Source organism: Etheostoma spectabile, chromosome 7 (genome assembly GCF_008692095.1).
Source record: "Etheostoma spectabile isolate EspeVRDwgs_2016 chromosome 7, UIUC_Espe_1.0, whole genome shotgun sequence".
In the NCBI taxonomy this organism is placed as follows: domain Eukaryota; kingdom Metazoa; phylum Chordata; class Actinopteri; order Perciformes; family Percidae; genus Etheostoma; species Etheostoma spectabile.
Genome location: NC_045739.1, coordinates 30790697 through 30803009, shown reverse-complemented (window position 1 = coordinate 30803009; position 12313 = coordinate 30790697). Strand labels below are relative to the sequence as shown.

General features: G+C 44.1%; 1 protein-coding gene across 4 annotated transcripts in view; it reads right to left on the bottom strand.

The window, feature by feature from the left end:
• nfatc2a (nuclear factor of activated T cells 2a) overlaps window positions 1-12103 on the bottom strand; it is a 33829-nt gene extending 21726 nt beyond the window's left edge. For 2 of the 4 annotated variants that reach the window (XR_004332719.1, XM_032520862.1), the window contains exons 1-6: window positions 9998-10296; window positions 8725-9649; window positions 8417-8585; window positions 3902-4104; window positions 3642-3814; window positions 1145-1285 (exon numbers count right to left, since the gene is read on the bottom strand). Coding sequence is in view for 3 of the 4 variants with exons in the window: in XM_032520862.1 (XP_032376753.1) it covers window positions 1145-1285; window positions 3642-3814; window positions 3902-4104; window positions 8417-8585; window positions 8725-9649; window positions 9998-10130 (1744 nt within the window). In the remaining variant the exon portion in view is untranslated. Of the gene's footprint in view, window positions 1-1144; window positions 1286-3641; window positions 3815-3901; window positions 4105-8416; window positions 8586-8724; window positions 9650-9997; window positions 10297-11559 lie in introns of those variants that run through there. The other 2 variants (XM_032520864.1, XM_032520863.1) reach the window with 2 other exon arrangements.
• Between the last annotated feature and the right edge of the window lie 210 nt (window positions 12104-12313).

The window sequence follows — 12313 nt, the reverse complement described above, 5'->3', positions numbered from 1 at the left end:
GGGCACGAGGGGCCAAGTTTGAGTTGAGGTAGCCTAGAGAGTGCCTTCATTTAAAAAGCCAAGCTCACAGCAAGCCGTGGAATCAGTGAGTCCCAATATCAGACTGCATTTTGACATAACCGTCTCGTCGACCATCGACAGAACCGAATATTACATAACAAAAGGGAAAAAGCTGAATTTCTCTGTCCCAAACCAACATAAAAATCTGTTCTTTCCTTACATCTAGAGGCCCTTAGGTGTCAACTAGAGGTGTGTCATGTCACGTGACACGCAGAACTAATAATCACACAACAAAAGGCCGATCTGAGTGGAGATCATTGGAGTCAGTGAGGAAAGGGCAAAAGGAAGTGAGGCTGCAGTGTTTTCATTTGGATCATGCAAATAGCTCTATAGCAATGATGGGGGGGTATGAACGCGGTACACAGACACAGCTGCTTACGAGTCATTGTTATCACTGGTGTTGTGGTGTTACTGTGACACTGTGTGATAGCAGAACTAACACATGCACACACCCCAAAGGTTCATCGCTTTAGTCATAGGTTAAGTTCCTGCGCAATGTATGTTTTTTGCAATTTTTGTGTCACGTCAAATTTTCGGCCCATCCCATATGGGATTACAAGACACCACTATTGAACAGACATCACCCAGTGTCGCTTATACAAATCATGTGGAGAAATACCCGAATAACAGGAGACGAAAAAAATAAAATAAAACCAACCATGGAACAAACTGTTTGTTTCTCTTCTCACAGGCTTTCTAAAGATAACCGGCTACTTAATATGTTTCCCATGTGAACAGCCACCTCATATAAAAATCAAAAATAGAAAATGACTCTCTCCTACAGGTGGTGAGTGATGCTGGGTGGATGAGGTGATGCAATATTAGGGCTGGGTAATGTGTCCATATTTTATCAACGTTGATATATGAGGCTAGATACAGTCTTAGACTTTGTATACATGTTGTTTTTTCCTGGTTTTAACGGCTGCTTTACAGTAAAGTGATGTAATGTTCTGTTCTAGTTGTATCATTTGCATTTACACACTTGTGATTATGTATCAAAACTCTCATTGTCTCAATGTCGTGATATTCGATTGAGGATTTTCTCCATGTTGCCCAGCTCTAATGAGCAAGCGATGCCACTCACCCTGGGTTTTCTCCAGAAAAATGACTTTGGAATCGGAGCTGAAGTTCTGCCCAGTCAGGATCATCTGCTGGCCTCCCAGAACGGAGCAGCTGTCCATGTCCTGCTTCTCCACCATGGGAAGCTCGTGTGCTGAACGCTGGGCTGCCGGTACACACAGAGGGCCGCTGTGTTACATTCACTGTCTATCTACTGTCACACATGCTCATATAAGGGAACATTTAGCACATAAACCAGCATTTTCACTTTACTGAATGACAATCAGGGAAAAATTGTCCCATATCCTCTGTTACTTTCTCCAATGTGACAATTTACAACTTCTATTTTATATCTTTGTAAACTGAATATTGTTGGGCTTTAGAGTAGGTCTGCACTGTGTTTTTTCAGGCTTGAGGTAATAAGCAATGTGCTACAGGTGCCAAAAAAAAAATCTATTTTTGGTACTTCCACTTTGTTTTGTTTTGTCATGGTTCATGTGTGCAATAAATATTACACTTTGTGAGAAAAAACTCACGAATATCAATTCTAAGCTAAAAAATCATGATTCAGATTTTTTCCTTGAATCGTGCAGGCCTATTTTACAGTGTTAGTCAGAGAAAACAAGACATTTGAAGAGGTCACCTGCATGCAGCTATGAATATTTTTTGACTTTAGGACTCAATCAGTCAATGATAAAAAAAAAATATTCGCTAGTTGCAGCCCTGAACTACAGGGCCAAAACATGCAACACTTCCTTTGACAGCTCTGCAGTGATTACTCACAAGAGCACTAACATAACCAAGAAGTGATTGTGTTTAACAAAGAAAAATGGTTCTGAGTTATTCCACAATCACCACCCTCGCTTTCGGTTTTCATAAGCAGCTCTACAAATCTGTCAAAATCACAAGTGAGGTAGGTAAAAATGGAGGTTGCCTTGGTCTGCATAGTAAAGTGCTGTACAGGAAGAGGACAAAGTAAGAGGAACAACTGACAGTCTGATGCAATCTGATACCACAGCCCTGCAATAAATACTGTATCTACTGTATGTGACTCTCAAAATGTTGAATCTTTGTTAAATAAATTCAGTGAATACAAACTGATAGAACTTTATTTGACACTCTTGTGGGAATCTCAAGGGGTCCGAAGATACCAAACATGTCTGGCAGAATATTTGTGAAGTGTGCATAACATGACGCACAAGGCATTAGAAATATAGAGCTCAGCAGTGTGGTTTGGGAAGTAAAAATCCCATTCATTTGTGATTGACCACAAGCTATGAGGTTGTAAAGAGAAAGTTTTATATGCGTATGAAATCAACCTAATTCACCATCTTATGGAGTAAAACTACACTCTCTACCAGCGTTGTCTCTGATTGGTGGAACTACCTCTACCATTGAACTCTATCATCGTATCTGTGTCTTAACTTTGCCAAATTTTCCTTTTTTCATGTTTACAATTCATCTCGTAGCTGGCTTAAAAGTCCTTATATTAGCATTTTATGAAATGTCAATGGAGATATTGAACGGGGAAAAAATATTTCCAGAACCTGAGATGTTAAAAAGGTCGTTGTGCACTGTTAGCTCGATAGGGTTTGAATATAGGGCTATAGGGTATGTTGAGGAGTTCATGTCAGTGATGACTTCCCATGTTGTACGCTATGATCATCCAGTATTTCAGCTGAAACTCCACACTCCATGAGCCGAGCTGAACCTTTGAACAGGTTTGTCTGCCCTACTACACCCCGAGCGGATAAAACGAAGCGCTTGACAGCAGCAGGGGCCCTGCATGCTCAAATACACCATCAGTGACAGAGTGGGCTTATCACCGGGCCTGACAGATGTCAGCAACTTCACGCTCAGTTGGTTTTCACTGACGCCAATTGTTCTGAAGTTTGTCTTACGACAGACAAGTTGGTAACATGTTGTTGTGATCAGAAAACAGACGGGAAAGGACGATTATAAATGATAACGTATTTGGTGTAATGATTTTTTACAATGACAGGAGCATATGGCGTGCAGCCCGGGTCACTGATATGCTGAATGCTATGTGTTGACCAGGGTGTTAATCAAAGCCAGATAAAGGGTCTTCTTGTTTGGGTTTTGATAACACCAGGTGCTTTAATAAAACTGTGTACACATGCACTGATGTACCCAAACACAGGCTTTACTACTGCACACATACAAACAGATCCACCGACACTGAGACATGCAGCGCCCACCTACTGGATGGAAGCCCTGGTTGCATAAAGACATCTTTGGGGGGAGGACTCTGGACTATCAGCCCAGCTCCAAACTGAATGGGGGTTTCTTTTTTCCTGGCGATGCTTATTTAGTATGGATGCGTAATGCATTCACTTAAAAAAAGCCCTGTTTTTTACAAGATAACCACATTGTTAATTCAGAAGCGAGGTAGTAAAGTCGTTAAAAACAAGGCTGAATGCACACACTGAATCAAATCAAAGATGAGGTCAAAATATAGCACAAAAGGCATACTGTCCAAGTGTTTAAGGTGTAGAGCTTACAGCACTCGATAGGATGGGAGGCCACTTGGAGAGAGACGTGCTGTCCTCCAGGCTGAGGTATGTGCACACGGAACACAAGACGAACGCGGGTGTTCTTCCGCCCGACGTCGGTCTCGCCCTTCCTCAGCTCGATGTCGGCGTTCCTGAGCTTCAGGATCCCGGCACAGTCGATTCTGTCAGAAGGGATGACTATGTAAGCAGAACTGACAGTGGGAAGATGCTGAATGATTTAGAAATGCACACATTCTTAAAATTCTCACATTGCTTTCATGTTGTTCTTTGGCTCCAGGGGGATCTCCAGGATCTTGGTGCCGTGGAGAACCTTCTCGTAGCTGGTGGTCGTGACGGTCTTACCGGTGATGCGGTGGACTTGGTAAAAGGCGTGGGGCTTCAGGATGCGCTCATCTGCTGTACCAATGAAGATCTGCAGACCAAGTGGCTCCTTGCCTCTGTAGCCATGTAACTGCAGACATAAACACAGTCAGAATCTCTCAGCTGAATACAGTACTCTATGAAGGAAATGGTTGTTTCTCCATAGCTGCTTGTTCTAACTTAGCATTTCCATGTTGCTTCCCCCAGAGGAGGCTAATCAGTGTCAGACCTGCATCACATGTAAAAGCATGAGTCTTCTGTCTGTATCATACAGCCTGGCCCTGCTCGCCCTTTCAGAACCAGATGAAGGAATTTAGGCAAGGCAAGGCAAGACAGCTTTATCTGTATAGCACATTTCAGCAACAGGGTAATTCAAAGTGCTTTACACAAAAAGACAGATAAAACACAAGAATAAAAGTTACAGTGCAGTATAAGAAATTAAACATTAAAGACATGAACAACCATTTAAAGAAAGGTCTTCAGCCTTGATTTCAAAGAACTGAGAGAAGCAGCAGATCGGCAGTTTTCTGGAAGTTTGTTCCAGATATGAGGAGCAAAGAACCTGAACGCTGCTCTTGGGACAGAAAGCAGACCTGTCCCAGATGACCTGAGAGGTCTGGGGGGGGGGGGGGGGGAGGGTCATAGATCAGAAATAAACCGTTCAGTGATTAATAAACAAGCAAAAGTACTTTGAAATCAATTCTTTGAGGCATAGGAAGCCAGTGTAAGGACTTCAGACCTGGGGTGATGTGATCCACTCTCCTGGTCTTAGTGAGCACCCGGTTGTGGTTTGGGATTTTTTCTGCTTTTTGTCTCGTCCTGCCTTTAGTTTTACTTCCTGTGTCTTCCCGCTCATGTGATTACCTGAGGTTTACCACCTGGCTCCCTGCCCTCTTGTCACCTGCCTCTCGTTACCTCATTACCTTGTGTATTTAATGTCTGCTCTTCCCTCGTAAGATCCTTTTGTCTGGCCTGCGTATCCCGTCTGCGTATCTTCCCTGTGAGGTTTCTGCATTTAATTTTCCCTGGCACTGTTTTTTTTTGCTTTTGCTTTTTTCCCTCCCCGGACCTTTGCCTATTTTTTGCTTTGGACTTTGTGTTTTACCCTGTGTTTTTGTGGACTTCATTTTGTTGAAATAAAAGCATGTTTGAAGCCTTCTACCTTCTCTACTTTTGGGTCCTCCTTCTGCATCATAACACACTCGAGTAGCAGGGGTTCTGACTGGAACAGTCAGGAACATCCAGCCTGACTGACACATTTAAAAGTAATCAGATAGGGGAAGCTGTGAACTGGAGATAGCTGGCTAGAGAGGCGGAGCGAAAGCGAGAGATGTTACTTTTAACCTGAGAGTGCCTCCTGAGGAAACCTGCAAAAACCACAAAGCATCAACTTGCATGTAAATGCTATTTTTGTGTGTTTAGTGTCGTGCATAACCTTTGTCTTAGAAAATAACAAGCAAGTGGTTGCAGAGGGGGCGGCACACACACAACAGGCAGTTTTTTTTTAAAGGCTTTCTACAGAAAATGTCACTGTAGTAAGTCCTACTGCATTTCCACACCAATTCTAACTAATGCTTACAGTGCTGGAAAAGGTATTTTTTGCATATTAACCCTTGCGTTGTGTTCCCGTCAAAATTGAAAATCAACACTTTTGACGCTTTTTTCAATGTTTGTCACTTTCTTTGACGTTTCAACACTACGTAACACTAACTTATTGACTTTAGTTTTACAGTTATTGTTGGAATTTACGGTCAATAAACCTCATTTATAGGAAATTATACCTAATGTTTGAGTTAGAAAAGCAGAAATTAGGATTATTGAGACTAAAATTAAAGGAATGGATGTTGATGATAATCACAGACTGGAATATGTCAACTTTTACTCAATACTATTTCAAAACCCACTTCAATTTGTTTTTCAACTGCTATAAAATTGAATAAGACCCAAAATGAATGAAAGTAGAGATTTGTACTTGGCAAAGAGCGTTGTGTGGAATCACTCGTGTTATTTTGGGGAATTAAAAAGAACATTGATATAGGAAAACGGGTCAATTTGACCCGAGGACAACATGAGGGTTAAGAAAATGTATTTTAAGATTAGTCAAGAAAAACTACATAATGCATCAATCCCCTTTTAGGAATGATTATCTGAGTGAATGCAGGTGACAGTCTTGCCAGCAGCCAGCTGCTGAATGTGAGCGGGAACCATGGCAACGTGAGTGAGCATGCTGGCTCCCCATCCAGGTAGCTGACACACAGGGAAACAGAGGAAGCTGACTGCAAACACTCAACGGGCCATGTGAGCGCTCGGCCCGTTGTCATGGTAGTGGCAGGAGCAGTGAGTCATGACAGAAAGCAGTGTAGGAAAAGTAAAGTGGGGAGTACGAGGCTCAGAGAGAAGGAGGGAGGGAGGGAGGAAGAAGGAAAAACAGGGCGCGAAGGACGAGAAGAGGAAGGGAAAGACGAGGTGAAGGAGTGCAGCCGTGGCTAGCCAGGCCTGACCATCTGATTGGCCTGGCAAACCAGGCAGAACTGACCTCAGGGGATGGGCAGAAAATGGAAAAGAAGCGAGGGAAGCTTTATTTCCAACAAGTCCCTACTATCAGCAACACAAACAGCTTTGAAATGTTGCCCCGGTAACACGAAGAAAGGGAAGTTGGACCTATTCTTGGACAATAAAACCAGCCAAAACTGTGTCTCATGGCTAATTTGGAAATGCAACAGTCTATTTACTATACAACTCAGGGTTTCCTCCAGGAAAGTTGTTTAGCCAGTTGGCAAGCGTCCCCCCAACACACACCCCGCCCCGACGATGGCCCAGCTGATGGCAGCATTAATGTAGAGCCCATTAGTTTCTGTGATAACAGTATATTACACGCATGTGTGAAATTGAGAATTTAAAAGGCGCTAAAAGCTAACTGGAGATTTGAAAATATGACTTCATCTAATTTTCTAACCGAGTCCCACTGTTATTGTAATTCTTAAAAATGCACTGTAAATAATGCCTGTGAAATCTACAGTTATGTTCTTTAGATTTCACAGTAACACTTTACTGTAAGTGATTTTTACAGAAGAATGTTGTAAAGTTACATTACAACCTTGTCGACATGACAACATCACAGTAGTCTGAGTATCACAGTTGAAATCACAGTAGTCAAAGAAAAATCCCAATATATAGCCGCTATAGTACTGTAAATAGTTAAGTAAACCACTGTATTTTTACTTTTTTATCTTATGTTGTGTTTAATTGTTTTGTATTTTACAGTAAACACAAAATACTGTAAATGGAAGTACGGTACCTTTACTGTAAAAAGAATCCACAGCCTGTTGTTGCCAGTAAGTTACTGTAAATTCTACGTTAAATGTGTTACAGTGTATCTTAAAATACATAAAAAAAGTATTCCCAGTGGTTTAGGCCTGGTGGGGGGTAATTTGGGCCCAGTGGGCCACTCTGCTTGCAATACACTGGGGGATACCCTGGAACTAAATGTCCCCATTGTGGGATTAATAAAGGATTTTGAATTTTGAATCTGTGTTTGTAGTGACTGTGGGAGAAATATTAGCACACATTTCCCCCGATTCATTTGCTTTTACACACGTCTAGAGAGTGTTACAACACTTTAGGTTAACTTCCTAATACGGGACCCACGCAGTCAGCAAACCAGTGTGTAAGAGGAAGTCAGGGACAACATGAACACAGGCCTGTTTGTGTGGTTTTTAACCGCACCATGGGGGCGAGGGCGCACAACAGCAAACTATTTTAAGCTGGAAGGCAGAAAAAAAAACAGAGAACTTGTGTTGCTCACTGACCTGAGTTTTCATTAGGCAACGGGGTGGTTACAGTGTGTCATACTGTATGTCTGGGGTTAGGGCATTCGTTTCAGAGAGTGAAAAACAACAAAATGTGCTATGAGAGTATCCAGAGTAACTCACATGGAGTCATTTTCATAATGCTGGCCCTGGGCAATAACACCATCACCACTGAGTGCATAATGAGAAGGAAATACCATCACACGCACGCCCTCCTATCAGGGCCCCCCCAAGCTCCCAGTTGGAAGGCTACTGTAATTCAATGGACAACCCTGACAAAGTGCTTTCATATAGCCGTTAAATGCAGTGTGGAATTAATATTTAATATTTAAAATGACTGCAATACTCAGGAATTTTGATACACCAAAGCATATTCTGCATTATGTGTATACACACCCTTTATGTCTCTACTAATTTATATATATAATTTATTTATTGATGCTCTCAGGCCTGTGCACCACATTCCCCCCTCTCTTTTTTCTGCACTACTTACATTTTAATAAAGGCATTCTATTCTATTCTATTCTATTCTATAATTTGGTGCTAGTCTTAATGGCATCAAGTACTTTTTATTTAATTCTGTTTTGGCTGTACCTGCACAACAGGATGTCCTCCCGTGGGGGCTTTGACTGCACCCCTACTTCCCTCTGTCTCGTAGTGAGCTCTGTGGTGTGGCTTGGGCTGCACGTCAATGTGGAGCTCGTACTGGTCTGTGCGTCTGGGGATCGGCCATTCCAGCGGGGGAAGAGAAGCCACAGGGATGCTACAGAACAGGAAGGATACAGACAAGGATAGAAATCATGGAAATTATTGAAGTTGTGTTGCTTAGAAGATGGAATTGTATATTTTGGGATATTTGTGTTAACCATAAGCAATAAATCGCGGCCTTTCTGATGATTTACCTGCAGATGCTGGAAACCAGCGGCTTGGACCAGATTGGGGGGATAACAAAGAAAGGCTCTGCCACAGGTTTGGCTTTTATGTCCTGGTCACAGGAGACCAGGTAGTTCCCTTCTACGTGGTTCTCTGGGTAAAGAGTGTAAACCTGGTTGGACGTCTTGACTAATTTAGTGGGCAACTGGCCTGGCTGACCATTACCAAAACCATTCATGGCATCGGATAGGTTGCTGTGTGTATAGGGGGCTCCTATGTTGGGATCTTCATGGCTGCTGAGGGGGGAGGGACTGCGGGAGCGGTGCCCAAGCACTAAGCCTGGATTTCTGTACATGTCGTAGGTGCGTTTGCACTGTGGGGAGGTGGAGCGGGAGCCAGGTCTGGAAGAGGGCGAGCGGGGTCCCAGGCAGCCGTCCTCAGCTAGGCTGGTGCGAGGAGAGGTGCCTGGAGAGGTGCGCGGGGAGCCAGTGTGGATGTTCTGTAATCTAGGGCACAGGTCACCAGGGTTCTGGCCGTTGCTAGGGGAAACACAAGGAGACGCCCAGGGGGAATAACTCTCCGAGTGCCAGCTGGTGGAGGAGTTGCTACTGGCGGGACTCAGGCACTGAGGCTCACGGTAGGCAAGGTTTTCATGGCCAGGCACAGTGAGGGTGGGTCTGGGGCTAATGTTCAGGTGCTGGTTCTGCAGGGAGTCCCGGCCATGGTTGTAGTGCTCACGGGAGGGGGTGATTTCGATCCGCGGGCTCAGGGCGAGGCCTGCAGGCCGGGTATTGTCCAGGTAGTGTCTGGCCTCCTGGTTCTCATACCCAGAGAGAACTTCGGTGCTGTAGGAGGGACTGCAGGACTTGATGCCGTATGGGGAGGCCTCCTCCAGGTGGAATCCCTGCTCAGACTCAGGGCTGAGGACTTTGTGAGGTGCAAGGTTGGGGTCATCTGCACGGGAGAAAAGATGACAAATCATCACAAAACAGACATTTGTAAAATATCAGTGGAACAGGAGATATTCCCCATCATTCCAATAACAAGCGCACCTCTAAAAGACACAAGTAACTCCACCTGTAGACATAGATCTTGTTATATTAAGTCAATTAAACAGCTTTTAGCTAAAATGGCCCCTTTATGTTGACATTTTCTCTCAAAACCCTCATCAAGACACTTTCTTCCTGTTTTTTTTTTTTCATTCACATGAATAAGCCTCACAGGCCAGACACTGCTTTAAATCTCAGTCACAAATAACCAAGAGAGAGAGAGGAGTCCTCTCGGGTTTCCAAAGAGACAGACCTTGATCTCCCCCAGCAAAGTCGCTGCAAGGTGGTTCATATTCAAACAAGTACTCAAACTCCAAATCCTCATCAGGGCAGTTGACTCGGCTGAGCTCTTCCTCCAGGTCTTTCTCGTCGTAAAAAGAGGTCATCTGTCTCAATTTGTTTCATCCAAGGACTGTCTCCGAGTTCAGGCGAGAGCGACAGAGACGCGGCTGAGCTGGATCTGGGGAACCTGCGCAAGTGCCAAATGATGCATCGGCGAGCCCTGCAGAGAGGTGAAGCCGCGCGCAGGTTTCCTGTTTCAGCCCGCCGCAGTTATTTTCAGATGAAGGCGGGTCTATAATTTTTTTATTTTGTTTTTTGTTTTTTTTTAACACTGAATGCAAACAGAGTTTCGAGTTCATCTGTGTGTGTGATCACGCCCCCCCCCCCCCCCCTTCCTCTTTGACGCGTCAAAGAAAGAAAAAAAAAACAGAGACGTACAGCTCGGAAGTGATGAATTGACTGCACCATCCAGATTGATTTTGACGCGCGTGCGTGTGCGTGTGTGTGTGTGGTATGTTTGCGCAGGCTGGTGCTGCCCCCGGGTGTCTGACACGGGACAGTGGCACAGCAGCAGGGTGCTGACAGCATGGGCTCATCACCTGTTCAACAACTACCCGGTCACACAGGGTTGGAACGCATCATTCCTGGTTTGTGTGTGTGTGTGTGTGTGTGTGTGTGTGTGTGTGTGTGTGTGTGTGTGTGTGTGTGTGTCTACATATAGGAGGTAGATGCATGGATGAATTCATCTGGTTCCCTCGGTGGATTGTATCCCACAGTGCGTGTAGACGCGCTTTTTTACAGCTCATAAAAGCGCTCCTGAGGGAATCCCCGGACGCGCGGCGCGGCGCGACGCAGCGCAGCCATGCTCAGTCAGCAAAGCAAACGTACCCCATTTATAAAAACTTTACATTCCCTGAGCTTTTTTCACAAAATGAAAATCCCAACTTGACTACAATATTGACTATGGGTTAATTTGGGCGTGCCATCCACATGAACCACAACCAGTGGCTAAGCAAAAGTCCCAAAATAGTCAGGATATTAGAAAGTAGCCTAGTCGGGCACTTATATCTAAATATATTAATTATAGCCACACCCAATGTCAATTAAGTACCCAGGTAGGCTCGGGGATTTAATAAATGCAATGAAAAATGTACCATGTTGTTCTCATAACACACACTGATGTCATAATGTATCTCTAAAGTTTGACAGCATAACTCATAATAGCTTTCCTTTTCATTAACACAAGCCGATTTTGATCAAGTAAAGCTGTATTATGACACACAGTTATGTATTTAATTGACTCCACGTTTCTCCCCCAAAATCTATGGCGCGCGCTGCTGTGCGCGGATAACCTAAAGCTGCAGCAGCGTGTCCCTTTCCAAACACCACTGACACATGACATCACAGCTCACATATATCGTCACAGAGTTAATAAAACAAGGGGGGGGGAGGGGGGGGGAGGGTTGCACACTACTCTATCAATTAAAAAACAAATGGTTTGATTACCAGATAATCACAACACTTCAGCAGTACCTTGATCCATCGAGCGCATGGTGTGGTACTGTGCCAGCATCCAAGTCTCTCTAAACATCTGGAGAGGGAGAGAGAGAAAAAAATGGGGAAAAAAAAAGAAATAAAAAGAAAAATTTAGGGCTTTCCGCTAATAACCATAGCAGAGGAAGCTCTCTTCGGTTAAAAAATTGTCGAAAGAAGACTAAACTTCAAGCTGCGACACAGCAGCTGCGCGTAAACTCCCTTTCTTTTCTAAAAAAGCATCAAGCCGCAGCAGCTCCAGCAGTGGATCTGGTATGAAGTCCCCCTTCCTCGAGCTCTATAAGGATTACTTGTGTATCAAGAGCGGCTTCCTTCCCCGCTCTGGGTGTTTATAATGCTCCAATGCTGTAAAATAACGGGATTCCCTCAGTGTTTCCTCCTGTTTGTGCGCCTTTGCCATGGAAACCTGGAGCCGGTCCATGTCGGAGACTCAGGGCTTTCCTGCAAAGCCCCACACTCAGGAATCCATGACGTCTCCGGGTCCTGCGCCAAGGCATTTCTGCGGCTTCTCTCAGACAGTAGCACACAAGAACTTCATTGTAGGGATGAAGAAATGACTGTAGGACACTGTAGGGGAGAGAGAGAGTGAGAGAGAGAGGGAGAAAGAGCTTAGACGTTATATTACTTGCTTACTTACTAGTTTACTAGACTTTCCTAGCAGTTCACTCTATCTTTGATTTGTGAAGGATTGTAGACCCAGACAGCTTTAAAATGTTTCTGTGGCCATGGTTAA